Source organism: Bombina bombina, chromosome 1, assembly GCF_027579735.1.
Source record: "Bombina bombina isolate aBomBom1 chromosome 1, aBomBom1.pri, whole genome shotgun sequence".
NCBI classification, from domain to species: domain Eukaryota; kingdom Metazoa; phylum Chordata; class Amphibia; order Anura; family Bombinatoridae; genus Bombina; species Bombina bombina.
In genome coordinates this window covers 774,115,827-774,134,035 of record NC_069499.1, presented here as the reverse complement: position 1 = coordinate 774,134,035, position 18,209 = coordinate 774,115,827, and the positions used below count along the sequence as shown (strand labels likewise).

Below are 18,209 nucleotides of genomic sequence, written 5' to 3'. Positions count from 1 at the left end.
CTATGCTTCTATATTTACCTGTCTGGGTGGGACAGAGGTAGCTTGCACCCAGCAACTAACGGAGAAACTGGTGCCGGACTTTACCTGTATTATATATATATATATATATATAATATATATATATATATATATATATATATATATACACACACACAGAGAAAACCCAGCACTCACTTACAAGCTCTCAGCTACGATTTAAAAGCAAAAATGGAAAGGTAGTTACCCGCATTTGGCCAAATGGGACAAGCCCAGGTACCTCGTCAAGGTCCTTTCCAATACCTGGGAACCTAAAACAACCACACAATGCAAGCTCTCAAATCCAAACAAACTGGGAACAAGGGAAGGGTGCACAGGCTTATGTAATCACCCTAGACATATACAAAACACGGAAGGGGACTGCACTCTCATGCTGGACCGGGTACACATCCCATGACCCTGCAACATACTCAGCCCTGGGTGCTCACGGGCACTCACAGGAAGTTGTGCTGTCCCCAGAGTCACAGACAGTTAACCCCAGACAGGTCTGGGTGCAAGAACCATAGGGAAAATTACAAAACAAATTAATACAACACACAGAGAAAGTCCAGCACTCACTTACAAGCTCTCAGCTACGATTTAAAAGCAAAAATGGAAAGGTTAGTTACCGCATCTGGCCAAATGGGACAAGCCCAGGTACCACGTCAAGGTCCTTTTAGGGTCCCAGGTATTGGAAAGGACCTTGATGAGGTACCTGGGCTTGTCCCATTTGGCCAGATGCGGTGACTAACCTTTCCATTTTTGCTTTTAAATCTTAGCTGAGAGCTTGTAAGTGAGTGCTGGGTTTTCTCTGTGTGTTGTATTAATTTGTTTTGTAATTTTCCCTATGGTTCTTGCACCCAGACCTGTCTGGGGTTAACTGCCTGTGACTCTGGAAACAGCACAGCTTCCTGTGAGTGCCAGTGGCACCCAGGGCTGAGCATGTTGCAGGGTCATGGGATGTGTACCTGGTCCGGTATGAGAGTGCAGTTCCCTTCCGTGTATATGTGTATAATATATATATATATATATATATATATATATATATATATATATATATAATCACTTTAAAGGGAAGCCCAAAATTTTTATTTCATGATTCAGATAGAGCATGCAATTTTAAACAACTTTCTAATTTACTTCTATTATCAATTTTTCTTCATTCTCTTGGTACCTTTTGTTGAAAAGCAGGGACAATATGGCAGCAGTTTTGCAAGAATGTTATCTATCCGCAAGAGCACTAGAGCGCAGCACTATTTCCTGCCATGTAGTGCTCCAGATGCTTCCTAGGTATCTCTTCAACACAGAATATAATGGGAGTTAAGCAAATTTGATAATAGAAGGAAATTGCAAACTTTTTTTTTTTTAAATTGTATCTTCTGTCTGATTCACAAATACATTTTTTGGGGGTTTCATATTACTTTAATGTCCCCTTAAAGCCTGATCTTGTGATATTAATTAATTGGATATTTTAATATTACTTGATACAGCAACTTATTAATTTTTTAGTTTCCCACAATTAAATTTTGCATACGCTATGAAAAAAACTTTTTATTTTTTGTCTCCTAGAAAGCCTCAGGGAGCCTATGAAACATTCACATTTGCTTCTTACTTACTCCTTATAAACTAATTATGTTGCTATAAAGTGTTTTACTTGCTGTTGTGATTTAAAGGCTATGGAAAGAACAAGTCAAAACAGGTGTCAGGGTGTGACCATAAAGTTGTTTGAATGAACCACACAGGAAAATGGGATTGCAAGAGATGGGTTTTGACAAAACTGCAGTACAAGTATTCTACACGCCAGACTCGCCAGAGCTAGACGTGAAGCAATTATAGATGCCAAGTTAGGTACCGTGTTTGTTAAATGGATTAAAATCTGTAGACTGAGATACTCAAACCATCCCACTCCTTTTCTGTTACAGAGATGCATTAGTAGCTTGTGTACAAGATTGTAAAATACGTGATCCCTCTACACTCCCAGAAGATTAATAGATTTATGTACAACAATGGGAAATACTTAGAATCACACATTTTAAAGGAAAGCTAAAAGTGAAAATTAAACTTTCAAGATACAGACAGAGCATACCATTTTAAATAACTTTTAAATTCACTTCTGTTATCAACATGTGCACAATATTTTTTTTTTTTTTTTTTTATATAATTTTTTTATTGAAGTTCAGAAAGGTAACATATTACAATCCATTGCTAGACAGGTTACATAGCTTTTCATATGTTACAGTTGGTTATAACATGGCAGGAACAATTGAAACAAGTAGACAGACATATAACATTGAATCTCCTTATGAACATTGAACTTCTCTTGCTAGGTTTCTTATCTCTTTTTCTTATCTTGTCTTTTGAAATAAACTATGCACATATTAAGCTATTGGTGGGTTTCAGATGTCTATATTATTGTGCGAGTTTGGGAAGAGCATAATCACAGTTGGGTGTGGCTAATAAGGCCAACACCTAGGGTGGGAAGAAGAAAGAAAAAAAAAAAGAAAGAGAAAAGAAAGAAAGAAAAAAAAAAAAAAAAAAAAGAAAAAGGGAAAGAAGGGGGGGAAAGGGGTCACAGGTGGGGGAAAATGGGAATGGGAGGGGGAGATGACTGGCTTGTATGTCTATCGTTCCTGCTTGCTATTCAGCGTGGGAGTTAGGTCATCTGTCTCCATGTTTCCCAGATTTCTGAGTGGAGGAAGATTTTATTGTGGTGAGTGAAAATCGGGCCTTCCATTGTCTCGAGATAGGTCATGGTTCTGACAACTTCCTCCCAGGTGGGAGGGTTTTTTTGTCTCCATAATCTCGCAATGGCCAATTTGGCTGAGATAAGGATGTAGACAAGAAGTAAGGATTTTGAGGGTGAAGCTGTGTCTATGTTTAGGTGCAGCAGAGCCACTTGTGGGGAGGTCCTAAGGTGAGGAAATAGATTCCTGCATTGGTGTGAGACAGTACTCCAGAAGAGGGCAAGTTTTGGGCATTCCCACCAGATGTGTGCTGGCGAGCCCACCATCCCACATTGCCTCCAGCATAGTGGGGAGTTAATTTGGGAGATTTTAAATAGCCTGAGAGGCGTGAGGTGCCATTGCGTGCAAACTTTGAGATATAATTCAAGTAGGGTAATGCAGTGGAGTGCCCGTTTGGTTATAGTTACTGCTCTGGCCCAGTCGACTTGTTCTGCTTGAAACTGGAAAGCGTGCTCCCAGGCCCTAGCATAAGCCGACCTGAGGTAAGTGGGGGAGTTCATTAAGTCTCTATAGGAGACCGACAGGGCTCTGGGTATCTTCATGTTGTTGGCCCATCTTTTTTCCCACATAGTGGGATCACGGAGGGGCTGGCTTAGAAATCCCCAAGATTTCAGGAGGCTCCTGAGCCTCCAAAACTCAAACAAGAGAAGTTGATTCGGGTTGTAGGTATTGGTGAACTGTTCAGTGGAGAGAAACTTTTTATTGAGGTATAGGTCCGCCACGTGGAGTATCCCGTGCTCTTGCCATAGGCCAGGGTTGGAATCCCTGAGGGCCGCTAGCAGGCCCGTCAGGGAATGGATGGGAGAGGGGTGGGGAGCTATGTGAGGGAGTGAGCGTAGCCTGTCCCAGAGACGGAGGGCATGGGTAATGACTACGTTCTGTATTTTATAGTATGACCTAATGTGTTTGGGCAGCCAGATCAGGTCCCGAAGCACGAGAGGGCCGGGGAGCGCCGCCTGTTCCAGGATTTGCCACTTATTTTTACTGTCAACGTTATTCCATGCCAGAATATGGGAGAGTCTCGAGGCTTCGTGGTAATGGATTAAGTTGGGGGCGCCCGCGCCACCACTTAAGAATGGCTGTTGCAGTATTCTAGTAGCCACCCTAGGGTGTTTATTTTTCCAGATATATTTGTTGCAAATTTGTTGGAATTTGCTAATTAAGGACTTGGGGACAGGGATAGGAAGCGAACGGAATAGATATGTGAGTTTGGGAAGTAAGAGCATTTTGAATGCTGCTATGCGTCCTAGCCATGAAATGCATGGAACACTCCATTTATCAGTACTAGACTGAAAATGCTGCAGGAGGGGGTAAAAGTTAGAGTCAATTATTGTAGGGATGCTCCAAGATAGATAGACCCCCAGATGCCTAATCCGATGCTGAGACCAATTGAAAGAGTAATTTTGTTGGAGTACCGCGAGTGTCGCGTCTGGTACATTAATGACATAGGCCTCTGTCTTGTTGACATTGAGTTTGTAATAGCTAATATGCCCGAACCGGTCTAGTAGCTTGAAAAGATAGGGGAGAGAGTATAAGGGGTCGCTCAGGAATATGGTTAGATCATCCGCAAATAGTGCGGTTTTTTGTAGGGTGCCCTCAATCTCTACCCCCCGAATGTCAGGGTTAATTCTTATCGCCTCGGCCAGCGGCTCCATGACTAAGGCGAAAAGTAACGGAGAGAGGGGGCAACCCTGGCGTGTCCCATTTGTGATGGGAAAAGGTGAAGAGCAGAACCCCAGTCCCCTTACCGAGGCCGTGGGGGCCGCGTATAAGGCCTTGACGCAAGAGCAAAAACCAGGGGGGAATCCAAACTTTGTTAGTACTTCGAATAGATATGTCCAATTTACCCTATCAAAAGCCTTTTCGGCATCTAGGGCTAAGGTTGTACAGGGAAGATTGCGTCTCTTGGCCTCAAGATATATATTTAGGATTCGGCGGGTATTATCCGGGCCCTCTCTGCCGGGAGTAAAGCCTACCTGGTCACCATCCAACAATGATGGTAACACAAGATTCAATCTGAAAGCCATAAGCTTCGCCATCAACTTCACATCAGCGTTAATCAGTGATATGGGCCGAAAGTGTTCGCACACATTAGGGGTCTTGCCCGGTTTCGGTATGGTCACAATGATCGCCTGTAATAATTCCGACGGTAGGGTGCCTGACTGCCTAGCTAGGGAACAAACTCTGGTTAGAAGCGGGGCGAGCTGCAGGTGAAACGTTTTGTAAAACAGAGCGCCATAGCCATCTGGTCCTGGGGCTTTATGCGGTTTTAGAGACTTGATGACGGAGAGGACTTCTTTGGCACTAAATGGGGCTTCAAGTAGTTCTATCTGGGCCACTGTGAGAGTCGGTAAGGAAAGGGTGTCCAGGAAATTCTGAATATGTTGTGTGGATGGAACCTGGTGGGCTGGAGAATCTACTAAGTTATACAGCTTGGAATAGTAAGAGGCAAAGGCCTTCCCTATGTCTGCAGGTAATCGGACAGTTCCTTGGGATGTTTTAATGTATGGAATGCGAGCCTCCGCAGTCCTTTGTCGGAGCTTGTTAGCCAGTAACCTGTCAGCTTTGTTTCCCTTAGCATAGAAAGTCTGTTTAAACAAACGGACCTGATTTTGGTGCCTTTTTAGTTCTAGGGCAGAGATTTGCGCCTTGGTGGCCTCAATTTGAATAAGAATCTGGGGGTCTAACGATTCCCTATGCAGAGGAGTAAGTCTCCTTAGGGTGGTGTGGAGTTGGGCAAGTGTACTACCTAAGCGCTTCCTATGTTCTGACGTCAGCTTGATGAACACTCCTCTGAGGTATGCCTTGAGGGAGCTCCAAAGGCAAAAGTCATTGACCGCACCGTTGTCGTTTATGTTTAGGTATTCTAAAATCTCTTTCTGAATGAGTGTAACCTGATCTGGACTGGAAAGTAAATATTCTGGGAGTTTCCAAGAAGGCCTAGGCAGGGCACCGGTGGGGTGATTCAGAACAAGCTGAACCGAGGAGTGGTCAGACCACGTGCAGTCAGGCATGTGTGTCGACTGGACCAGGTCAAGCAGTTTTGGTTCACAGAAAAAATAGTCAATCCTTGTGTAGGAGTTATGCACTCTAGAATAGTAGGAGTAGTCCCTGGAGGTGGGATGGTGGGAGCGCCAGACATCAAATAAGTTATATTGGGCTAGAAGATTACTAAATTGCTTTGCGGTCCTAACAGTTTGTTTATCGCAGGGCTTAAGCTTAGGGGAGCGCCTGTCTAATACAGGGTCAAGTAGCATATTGAAATCCCCTGCCAGGAGTAGGTTCTGTGTTTTATGGGATGTCAACAGTCGTAGAAACCTTCTAAAGGCTCGTGTTTGACAGGAGTTTGGGCCATAGTAATTAGCTAGAGTATATGGAATATTATCAAGTCTGCAGTTTAGTTTCAAGAACCTCCCTTTTGCATCTTTAAAGGATTCTGTTTTTTCAAAAAGTATGGACTTGTGTATCAATATTGCTACCCCCCTGGATTTTCCCGTGAAGGAAGCCGCCTCTACTATCGGGTACTGTTTACATTGTAGAGAGATAGGGGAACCCTCCACCCAGTGTGTCTCCTGTAGAAAAGCTATTTTAGTTTTAAAGCGGGTCAGATAAGAGATTAGTCTGCTTCTCTTGTCCGGAGAGTTAAGCCCTCTGGTGTTAAGGGAGGAGCAGATGAGCGCCATCTTTAAATAGGTTAAGGGGGGGTAAGGAGGGTGGGGGAAACAGGGGAAGACAGGGGGAGTAGCTAAGAAGATCGGAAAGAGGGGAAGGGGGAGAAAAAGGGTAAAAGAAAAAAAAAAAAAAAAAAAAAAAAAGGGAAAAGAAAAAAAGGGGGAGAAAACCCAACTGGTGCTGTTCCTATAGCTTGGACTAATTCCCAAATATTATAGCTCAGAATAGACTATGTTGTTGTGAAGGTGAGTTAAAAACAAATTAAAGATCGCGGTATGGCCAAGATAAACCGCATTAATCGTCTTCCCAAGAAAGGGAGGCACATTCAAAAAATAGGGGGTGGGGGTCTATTGCTGGGGGGAGGAGGTGGTGGAACCTGTTAAAGGAAATTGCAATTCTTAATATTATTATTACTGGCGGGCCATATGGGGGGGGACCAGCCGCACCATGACAGATTAAGTGAAACTTAAGTGAAGGGGGTCAGAACTGAGATTGTCGGCCTTGTGGCCTGTCACATGAAAGGAATGTATGTTAGCTGAGATTGTACAACAGTGATAATATATAGCATACAGAGAACATAACAGATAACAGTAATTTCATACCTGGAACTACTATAACGATAACAACAGTTATAACATCATAATGTAAAAAAACAGGGAATCAACTTTACGACACCCAGTGGGCCCACGCGATGGAAACTAGGGTTTGTGAATGTGGTGCCGGAGGAATGCTTTGATGGCTACCTGCTAACTCTGACTAGCCAAGCATTGAGGAGATGTGTATGCTCTGGATGCGGGTCATGCGGCTAACGCTACCGCGCTGCATTGTAGAAACCATGTGCTCTGTAATATGATGAGATCGCCTGCATCGCTCATTTAGGAGTGTGTGAGAGTGTCAGCTAGCTATGTCGTGCCCTGTACATCTATCTATGGTGTGATAGTTCTACTGTTGAGTTAACTAGACAAAGGTGTTAATGAGAAAGTTGTTGACTGCGCTCGCAAGCTAGCTTACCTCTCTAGTTATTCACCCCACAGCGCTAGAGAGTGTCATGTTCGAATTCTATGAGTATATCTGAAAAGTAACATTGGGGGCGACCGTGCCAAACTGTTCTACAATGTATACTATGTACAATCGTAAATAAGTGCTATCAGACAAAGACATGTTTGTTTAATGTGCAGGCTACGTGCTTCGGCTGGGCCCACACCAAGCACTCAAGACCTGCGGACCAACCCGTCCCCGACTAGCAAGGTAATCATCACACAGTTGAACCAGTAGGGGCTAAACTAGAGCTTACTGTACAGATAGGACAATATTACAGTCTATACACAGAAATGGTAGCTGGGTGGTATGAAGATCTCAGCAAATTTATATACACAATGGCAGAAGCATCTTGAAAACACATTTTTATTAATAAGAAATAGAGTCTAAGAAAGATACTTATCGTCCATAGGCCACAGTAGTCAGCAGGCAGGACCAAGGAGTGTGAAGGATGCTGGATCGCTTTCCTCCAACTAGCACAAAAACAATGTCCCTCAAGAACCGTTTCCGTTAATGGGACCACAGGATGACATCACATCTTCGGATTTTAGGAATGAGATGATCCAGATCTGTGTCTTTGGGGAAGAGAGGACCATTCTAGAGCGTCATGTCGCTTCTGTGGCCCAAGACCACGAGCAGAGGGAGTTGACAAATCCTTTGGCCGGGAGGCCTCTGGAGCACCCTGTCGGCCAGCAGGAATGTTGGAGTCTGTCCATTCTGCTGCTGATGCACTCAGTTGGGAATGCCTGGCTTGTGGTTTTTCTTTATCTTTTTGGGGGGGGTATAGGTTCCACATCTTTAGAAGTTCGTATCCCTTGGTTGAAGTTTGGACAGTGAATAACTGATTGTTTCGGAAAATTAACAGCTTAATGGGGTAGCCCCACCTGTACCTAATTTCGTTTCTCCGTAGGATGGAGGTTATTTCAGCGTAGGTCTTTCTTTTTTGTAAAGTTCTCACTGAAAGGTCAGGGAAGATCTGCAGGTTTTTGAATTTTTCCGGGAGAGGTGGTTTCTGGAAGTGCGCTCTCTGGATTCTCTCCTTGTAGGTGAAATAGTGAAGCCGTACTATTGTATCCCTAGGCTGATCGTCTGAGAGACCTCTAGGTTTAAGTGCACGATGTGCCCGATCCATTAAGGCTTCTAATTCTGTGGCGGGAGGGGCGAGCACTTGAAACAGTTCTTTCAGGTATGGTTGAAGGTCAGCTGGGGAGATTGTCTCGGGGATACCTCGGATCCTCAGGTTATTCCGCCGAGATCTATCTTCTAGATCAGCTATTTTGTCGTCTACCACTTCAAGATAATCTGCTAAGCGCTGCGTGAAGGATTGCAAGTTGGAATGCTCAACAGCAGCGTCCTCCTGCCTTCTCTCTAGAGAATCTATTCTTTCATTAGTGGATGAGATCTCTTTTTTGAGTTCAGCTGTGGAGGCTGCCATTTGGGCTGTGAATGAGGCATGGTGCTTGTCCAGCAGGGATTTTAGAGAGTCCATAATGAAAGATGGAGTAGCTACCTCGGGTTGGGCATGCTGTATATTTTGTATGGCCGCAAGTGCAAGATCTGAGGCATCAGACCTGGGGGAGTCTGGGGGTTCCATGTCACACTGTGATATTCCTCCCGAGGGACCAAAGTGGTCCATCACAGTTTTTTTTGGTAGGAAAGGCTGCTTGTTCTTTTTCCCTCTTGCTGATTGAGACATGCTGAATGTTAGATGAGATGTGAACACTGTGGCGGAGGTGCTTGGTGGGAGCGTGTGCAGGGGTGTCAAGGTATTCCCCCTAGGGTGGCTATAATAATCACTGTGTGGTAGACAGGCCTAGGAGGCCTAAAGGAAGTTATTCCATATTAGATAGATCCAGTTTCTGTCAATTCTGAAGGAGCCACAGGCGTTTGAGGTGTCTGTCTGACAGCTTAAAATGAGTCAGGTGCAGTCTTTTTCAAGTTGGCAGATCTCTCTGAACTAGGAGTCAGCGTTTGGCACCCCCCCTGGGGAAGTTGCCACCTCTGGGCCAGTCCGGTGAAGGGGAGATGGGATATGACCTGCTGTAGTGAAAACAGCAGGAAAGGGAATGGGAGAGTGCCCACCCACTGCACTAAATAAAGATTGCTTAGGTAAAAGTCACTTCTGTCACTTCAGAAAGAATCACTGTTCAGTGGCCTGAAAGATTGAGTGTCCAAAAGCAGTCCCCAAATCTGAGCTAGGTGCCTGGAGGAGAACCTGCAGCGTGTAGCTGGGGAGGCCAATAGGGTTTTCAGTTAGCAAGTGAGCATTAATTTAATTCCCCTTGAGTGTATTGTCAGCTCAGATGTTGGAGTGGGGCACTGGAGATTGCGTAGCCGTTGCTCTGTAACAAAAATTTAAGGCCCCAAAAGAAGCGGTGTGCTCCACGTGGGCAGCCGGTGAGGCGATATGTAAAGCTATAGGCCTGCCAGCAACCTCACACTTAGATAGGTGCCAGAAACAAACTTATAGTGAGGCTTGATATGGGTGGTGACCAGGAGGTAGCGTGGGCTTAGGGCTAGAATGGCTGCTTGTTGCAGTGAAGTGCTGTGCAGGCTAAAATGGCGGCTTCGCGCCACTTCACTGGGAGGCCTGTAGCTGCAATGAAGCCCCAGCTATCAGTCCGGAGCTATGAGGCAATGCCCCTGTGTCTGATGCGCTGTCCCTGAGGTGTGTTAGTATGAGCGGGAGCAAGGCTTATTTGGTCGCAGCTTGCGTATTGGGTATTAGGTACTCACTTGAAACTCGGGTGAGGAGAGTCCGCCTGGAGGGACTAATTAGGTTTTAAGGTGCGGGTTCCGGAGCCGGCGCCAGTAGTGAGAGCCGCTGCTCCGATCTGGAGCCTGATGTTGATAGCGCAGCTTCCAGTGCGGCTCACTTTAAGGTAGTTGCGGGCGGGTTCCTCTAACCCAGCTGTGAGATGAGCTTCGGGTGCTGGGAAGCGTGTTGGGGCTCTGTTTCTGCACAGAGAAGAAGGTAAGGCAGCGATCCGGATGCGGAGTTCGGGTGGGAGTGAAACCACCGTTGCCTGCGATACACTCGCTGCAGTTGACGTTGTCCAGGGGTATGAGGAGCTGTCACACTATGGTAGAGCCCCACAGCCTGCTCCCAGATATTAAAAGTAGGTAGAGACAGGAATTAAGGGATATAGACTAACTGTAACAGTGCCCCTTAACTGATATGTACAGAGAGCTCTGACTATGTGCGGCCAGCCATGATGGAAGTTGGCTCCGCCCCCCCATGTGCACAATATTTTAATAGCCACACTATTTGAGGCATTTTGCGATTGGCTGATGGCTGTCACATGATACAGGTGGAAGGAAAATGGAACTAACTTTGAAATTTGTCAGAAAAGCATTTGCTATTCATTTGAAAGTCAAACTAATTGTTTTTCTGTTGTCTTTTTTGTTATGCATTTGTTTATGCAATTCTACTGTGTTTTAAATTGTCCTTTAAAGGGACAAGAGCCTTTCATTTTTGCATTACTGACTCTAGATAGGTATGTCAGGACTCCATTCCTGGGGGGGGGGGGGGGGGGGGGCAGGTTAAAGGGACACTAAACCCAATTTTTCCTGTCATTATTCAGATATAACATGCAAGTTAAATTGTTCACTTTTTCACAATTTTAGGTTTCTCACTAAAATTATTTACAAACAGCTTGTGCAATTATGGCACAAATGGTTGTAAATGCTTCTCTGGGATCCCCTTTGTTCATAAATAGCAGACTTATATAACTTTGGCGTTGCTTTTTGGTAATAAGAAGGCCGCTAAATGCCGCTGGGCACCACACGTGTATTATGCCCAGCAGTGAAGGGGTTAATTAGGGAGCTTGTAGGGTTAATTTTAGCTTTAGTGTAGGGATCAGCCTCCCACCTGAAACATCCCACCCCCTGATCCCTCCCAAACAGCTCTATTCCCTCCCCCACCCCACAATTGTCCCCGTACTAAATAAAAGGTATCTTTTTAATTTTTTCTTAACCCCCCCCCCACATTTTTACATATTCTGCTGTGTAGGATCCCCCTTAGCCCCCAACCTCCCTGATTCCCCCCCCCCCCCAAACAGCTCTCTAACCCTCCCCCTCTACCTTACTGTGCACCATCTTGGGTACTGGCAGACAGTCTGCCAGTACCCTGTTTGCCAAAAATAATGTTTTGTGTTTTTTTCTGTAGTGTAGCTGCCCCCCCCCCCCTCCCAGATCCCTTAGATCAAAATCCCCTCCCTACTCTCTCCCACTTTGTGCCAACAAAATGTTCCATAGTGTAGCGGTACCCACCCGCCCCCCGGGCACGCGGGAGCCTCCGGCGGGCCCCTGCACGTGATCCCGTCCTCTCTGACGGCAACCAATCATTGATGGCCGCCCACCTGCCTCCCACATCGGCTCCCACCCACCAACGATCGTGGCCATCGATGTCCGATGCAGAGAGGGCCACAGAGTGGCTCTCTCTGCATCGGATGGCTAAAAACTATTATTGCAGGATGCCTCAATTTTGAGGCAACTCTGCAATAACAGGAAAGCGGCTGAAAGTGATCATGATCGCTTCCACCGCTTTAAGGAACCAACGACGTACAGGGTACGTCCTTGGTCGTTAAGGACATTTTTTTGTAGGACGTACCCTGTACGTTGTTGGTCTTTAACCTCTTAAAGGGACACTGTACCCAAAATTTTTCTTTCGTGATTCAGATTGAGCATGAAATTTTAAGCAACTTTCTAATTTACTCCTATTATCAAATTTTCTTCATTCTCTTGGTATCTTTATTTGAAATGCAAGAATGTAAGTTTAGATGCCAGCCCATTTTTGGTGAACGACCTGGGTTGTCCATGCTGATTGGTGGATAAATTCATCCACCAATAAAAAAGTGCTGTCCAGAGTACTGAAACCAAAAATAAGCTTAGATGCCTTCTTTTTCAAATAATGATAGCAAGAGAACGAAGAAAAATTGATAATAGGAGTAAATTAGAAAGTTGCTTAAAATTGCATGCTCTTTCTGAATTACAAAAGAAAAAAATTGGGTACAGTGTCCCTTTAAGGACATATGACGGAATTTTTCCGTCATAAAACAATTGAGCAAACTGAAAGCTGTGTCCTTAAAGGGTTAAGGGGTTAATCAGTAACCACCTGCCTACCTATAGTTGTTCTATCCTATTATTGAGAGTTTTGTGGGCTTCAATGCTTGGGTATTGGATCCCACATGTGGTGATCTGGTGGGCTCTTATCATTCTTTGACAAAAACGAAAACAGAATTGTTGCTTACCTGATGATAAATTAATTTCTTTCAGGATGGTGAGTCAATGAGCTTTGCTTTATTACAGCTGATGGCAGGATAGGACTCTGCACTCATTTGCCCTGATTTGTTCCTTTCTCCCCTTCTCTAGGGAGTGGCCGTGGGGAGGGATAGGATATAAGGGAGGAACAGATCTCTAGAGTGTAGGGGTTGTTTTGCCTCCCCTGGTGGATAGGTAATAAATATGTGATGATCATGTGAACTCTTGCCCTTCTAAAGACATACTTTTTGTTTGTTTTTTCACCTTGTAATTACAAACCTATTGTCATACCACTGCAGAATGTTTTTGAGCTTTAAAAAATTTGATGATAATAATGCTAATGTCACCTATACTGAGATGTCCCCATGCATGACATACAACTGCTAGAGTATATCAGATAACCTAAAGGACAGGTGAGCGGCTGTATTGAGTTTTTTGGATTTATGCCATTAGTGTGATTAACTCTTTAATGCTCACTGGCATTCAAGGCAAAAATTATAGTTTATTCTCAGTGACAATGTTGTTGCAAGATTGTTGCACAGGTGACATTGCTGCAGCCACACTATGTGCATGATGATATTGTGGTTACCCTACTGTGGAAGCTATAATATTGCTGTCAGTTATCCACAAATAAATCTGTTGTTGAAAATAGTTGAATGCAGCCATATTCAGCATTTTGTTTTTGTAAATGAATGCTGAATAGCACATTTTCTCCCGTGCCGCCTATTCATTTTGACGATGCATAAAAGATAGTATTATTGGTTCTAAAGTAGTCTTGTTCTTTCATCAGAAGCGCAGTGTGGATTTTGGGCCAGAGCAGCTGGATGCAAAATATTTTGGAGAGCTCCTTGCTGACCTAAGCCGTAAAAACAATGATCTGTACAGCTGCTTGATGCAGCACGTGGAGAAGATCGGAGCAAGGTAAGAATAAGCCCTATTGTTTGAAAATAGCAAATCCTTGTGATGAATGTTCTATTATCTGTAATCATCTCACGAACAAGAGCTGCTAATTATCACAGCTTGCTTAAAGGGACAGTGAAGTAACAACTATACTTTAATGATTCAAATAGAGCATGCAGTTTCTTTCCGCTTTATTTCTATTATCTATTACCTAGGTAGGCAGGGGCTCAGGAACAACATTGCACTACTGGAATATATATAAATACAAGAAAGTGGCTAAGGGGAAATTGTAAAATGAGAAGTGGAAAAAGAGACACAATAATGTAACAAAATCCTTAGGCACTTGGCTCCAGGAGTGGAATATTTTCCCTTTCCTGCCACACCTCTCTGTGATTCCCTTCACTCACTCTCTATATGAATTCCACTTGCCTAATAATTGCCCTCCTCTAGCTCTGCACTAGCATCATTCTCACCCTTGCAGTCCCCACCTCCTGTTGCTCACCTTCCTACCCTTCTATATAGAAAGTTCCCACGGGAATAGGGCCCTCAATACCTCCTGTATTTGTTTAAAAAAGAAATTACAAGTAACTGAAAAAATAGTAATGACATAGAATAACCAGACTTAACAGGACATAAAAGTGCAAAATGAAGATGCTGCGTCAAAGCATTTTATTATAAGTTGTTTTAACTGTGGGTTTGGTTGACCAGAATCCCCTTAGAAAAGGCTATCAAATTCCAAAATTATCCATAGATTTTAATGGTGAATGTAGAAAAAAGTATTACATAAACTTTTCTAAATGATTGTAATCAACCCCTATGTGTTTATCCCCTGTAAAGAGGTTAAAGACATAGTTAAAGTAAGCTCCAGAGCTACAATGCACTACTAGGATGTAGCTGAACACATCTGGTGAGCCAATGACAAGAAGCATATGTTTGCAGCCACCAATCAAAGTTTGCTCCCACTGCTGCTGCTGAGACTACCTAGGTATGCTATTCAACAAAATATATCAAGAACAAAGTAACAGGCAGTACATTTGATACTAGAGGTAAATAAAAATGCTCTATCTGAATCACTAAAGTTTAATTTTAAAATTGTATATTTAAATATATTTAATTATTATTCATACTCTGGCGATATATTTGTGTGCTCTGGAAAGATATCTGAATTTCTAAATTTTGCCTTTTAAGACATGTTGGAACTTTTAGAAGGGTGTTCTTAAAGGGACATAATACTCATATGCTAAATCACTTGAAACTGATGCAGTATAACTGTAAAAAGCTGACAGGAAAATATCACCTGAGCATCTTTATGTAAAAAAAGGAAGATATTTTACCTCACAATCTCCTCAGCTCAGCAGAGTAAGTCTGTGTATAAAGTTATACTCAGCTACTCCCAGCTGCAGGTAAAAAAAAATAAAAAGTGAAGAAATGAACAGCAGCCAATCAGCATCAGCAGTGCTGAGGTCATGAACTCTTTTACTGTGATCTCATGAGATTTCATAGTAAGCTGAATAGGGAAATAATATGAGAGTGCACGAGGCTCATCTCCTAAGCTGTCCCAGGACAGACACACTAAAATGTTGCTTAGGAACTTTTGAGGTAAAATATCTTTCTTTTTTACATAGAGATGTTCAGGAGATATTTTCTAGTCAGCTTTTTACAGCTATACTGCATAACTTTCAAGTGTTTAAACATTACATTTGGGTATTATGGCCCTTTAATGCAGCCTATTACAGACAGCAGATTATAAAGTTTAATTACAATATCCTTTGTAACAAACAGAGATCATGGAAGTCAAATTATGTTACCAAACAATGATGTAAATGATTTTATACATTGCTCTAAGAAATCACTGTGTAGTATGTTAGATTGATCAGAAAAGTTGCATTGGGTTACTTGATTTGCCTTCCTGTGTGAGACAAGCACACATAGTATTTTACAAGCAAAATAAATAATGGGAGTATACTGCAGTGTTGATGCATTGCCGATACTTTATGAGGAAATTACATTTTTATTTGAATGTCCCTTTAATCGAATTCCGTATACATGGTATTAAAACAATTAATTTACTTTTCCAGGATATTGTAACTTAAAGGGATAGTGTACTGTAAATTGTTCTCCCCTTTAATGTGTTCCTAGTCATCTATTTTACCTACTAGAGTATATAATTTTTTTTACAAATAACCCCTTTACCTTTATTTTGTCCTTTGCTGTTTTTGCCTGTTGAAACAATACAGAAGTATTGACAATATAAACACCATAAAATAACACTCAGTATTGGTCTTTGTCTATACAGCGAGGTATAAGGATGACTGTATATATAGAGAGATATAATAACTAGGTCTACTTTTCTTGAAAGCTCAGTCCATTAAAATTTCATATACAGAAATATACCAAAAAGAGCAACGCCCCATACATATTAAACAGGTAACTGGAAACACATTGGGCCCAGGTTACGAGTGGAGCGATATTATTAGCGCGAGGAGCGTAAAAACACGATTGCGAGTTTGCAGTCTTCTATACTATCAAATCCATATTACAAGTATCTGCTGTTTAAATTTACGCTCCCTATATTTTCTATGGCCGGCGTTGAGTGGCAATGTCTGCTTGTATTACAAGTTTACAGTAAATGCAATTGCTCGAACGCAATCACATTTACAGCTCAAACATTGGTCAGAGGAAACGGTTGCACTAAACTTCTATTAACCCCTGAACCGCCTCACCCCCATCACAAAGTACCATTACACTATTAACCCTAAACTGCCACATACCCCATCACAAAGAAACTCCCTAACACCCCTAAGTTACCCAAAAAGAGACTAACTTTATCTTTAAAAAAATAACAAAACAAAAAAAACTAACATTATCTTAAAGTAAAAAAAACTGAAAAAGTAAAAAAACCTAACTCTACCTTTAAAAACCCCCCAACAACATTACTTAAAAAAAACCTAACATTACTTAAACCCCCCCCAAAAACCTACCATTAAAAATAAGACATACAAATTGGCAAAAATAAAATAAAAATAGTTATGCCTATTCTATAACCCCACTGAAAAAAACAACCCATCTTCACCCTGACGGCAGTTCATCATCTTATCTTCCTCCCAGTGGCAATCTTCATCCTGTCAGCGATCTTCTTATCTTCATCCCGGTGGCGGACCTTTTCTAATGTTCACCACCGATTGATTTTACTGACCACATTTTTATCCAATACTAAGCTAAAATGAGCCAACATTAAAAATCTTCAATTTGTTTTGTAGAAATTATCATTAAATTATGCAGAAAATGTTATTATATTAGAAAGTATTACACTGCCCCTACCCAGCTACTTCATAATGCCACCCAGCTGGCAAACATTATCTATGGAGAACACTGCATTACCAAGAACCTTCTGTGAAAATAAATAACAAGCAGGCTTGTTCGGGTCAGTAGTCTGGACCATCTCTTTCCAGTGTTTGGCTTGAGAGCACAGAAGCTTTCCCAGATGTCTTTCTTCTTAGGCTGTGGAAGTCTTGAATAGCTGGATTTTGAATGTGTCCTGATTTATTTAAGCGCATTGGAACAGAAACTTGTAAGCTGTAGACACCCAGATTTGTTATAAAAGACAGAATAGACCCGTTTGTATTGTTTTTTACTTTTATTTTATTTTTATTATGGGTTGAGAGCTAGAGGGACATAGTACAGTAAAGTTAATTTCCACTTACTATATTCTACCTACTGCAGAGAATTAAATTAATGGGAAATTGGTTCTTCAGGTTTATTTGTGTATTAGAAATAGCTGTATTTGCTAATTGAAATCATCCTCTAGCTCTCTCAATTGCTTGTTATTTTAAATAGACCGAGCTTGCAGGAAGGGGTCACCTGATCATGCTGTCTCTTTTTATACACAGATGAGAATAGTTAGGTATTTACATGTTAATTGTGGGTGGGTGTTAATGAACAAAACCAGCTCTTTCACATACAACATATTAGGGATTTGCACGTCTTAGTGTGTTAAACTTTCACAAGAAGAAATCCTGCTCCAAAAAGACCCAAAGGCTGCCAGCAGCCACCTTCTTCCTTATTCGGCAGCTAACAAAGCTGACAAAATCTCTCTCCAACCCCCCACTGAGAGTTTGATTTATGGAGCTGCCTCCTGTTTATTTAGCTGTTCTACAAATAATACACAGAATATTCAGTATAGGTGGTTTCAACAGGCAAACATAGCTTTTTCAAATGACAAAATAAAGGTAAAGGACTTATTTGTAAACAATTTATAACTCTCCATCTGGTAAAATGGATCACATGGTAACACATTAAAGGGGAAGACATTATTTTACAGAACTGTACACTACCCCTCTAGTTTTAAATCACATGCAAGTACTTGAGTTTGATAGTCTCTTATTTCTATTTTCAGGAAGCCATCAGATTCTGAATACCAAGTAAGTAATTGCAGTTTGAAATATATTCTAATCCTTTCTAACACATTGTATTTATGTGTTTCATTAGTTCTTTTTCTTTTCTTTTTTGTAGTAAATTGCACTAAATATTTGCCTTTTATGTCAAATCTGGACTTAAACGTTCCAACAAAACTGGCCC

The 18,209-nt window shown here is 42.2% G+C and overlaps 1 protein-coding gene across 5 annotated transcripts in view; it reads left to right on the top strand.

Annotated features, from left to right (window-relative positions):
* Positions 1 to 18,209, top strand: part of POF1B (POF1B actin binding protein) — a 198,254-nt gene that overhangs the window by 160,477 nt on the left and 19,568 nt on the right. For all 5 annotated transcript variants that reach the window (XM_053699349.1, XM_053699347.1, XM_053699346.1 and 2 more), the window contains 2 exons: positions 13,522 to 13,652; positions 18,028 to 18,052. In XM_053699349.1, coding sequence (XP_053555324.1) covers positions 13,522 to 13,652; positions 18,028 to 18,052 — 156 coding nt within the window. The remainder of the gene's footprint in view (positions 1 to 13,521; positions 13,653 to 18,027; positions 18,053 to 18,209) is intronic.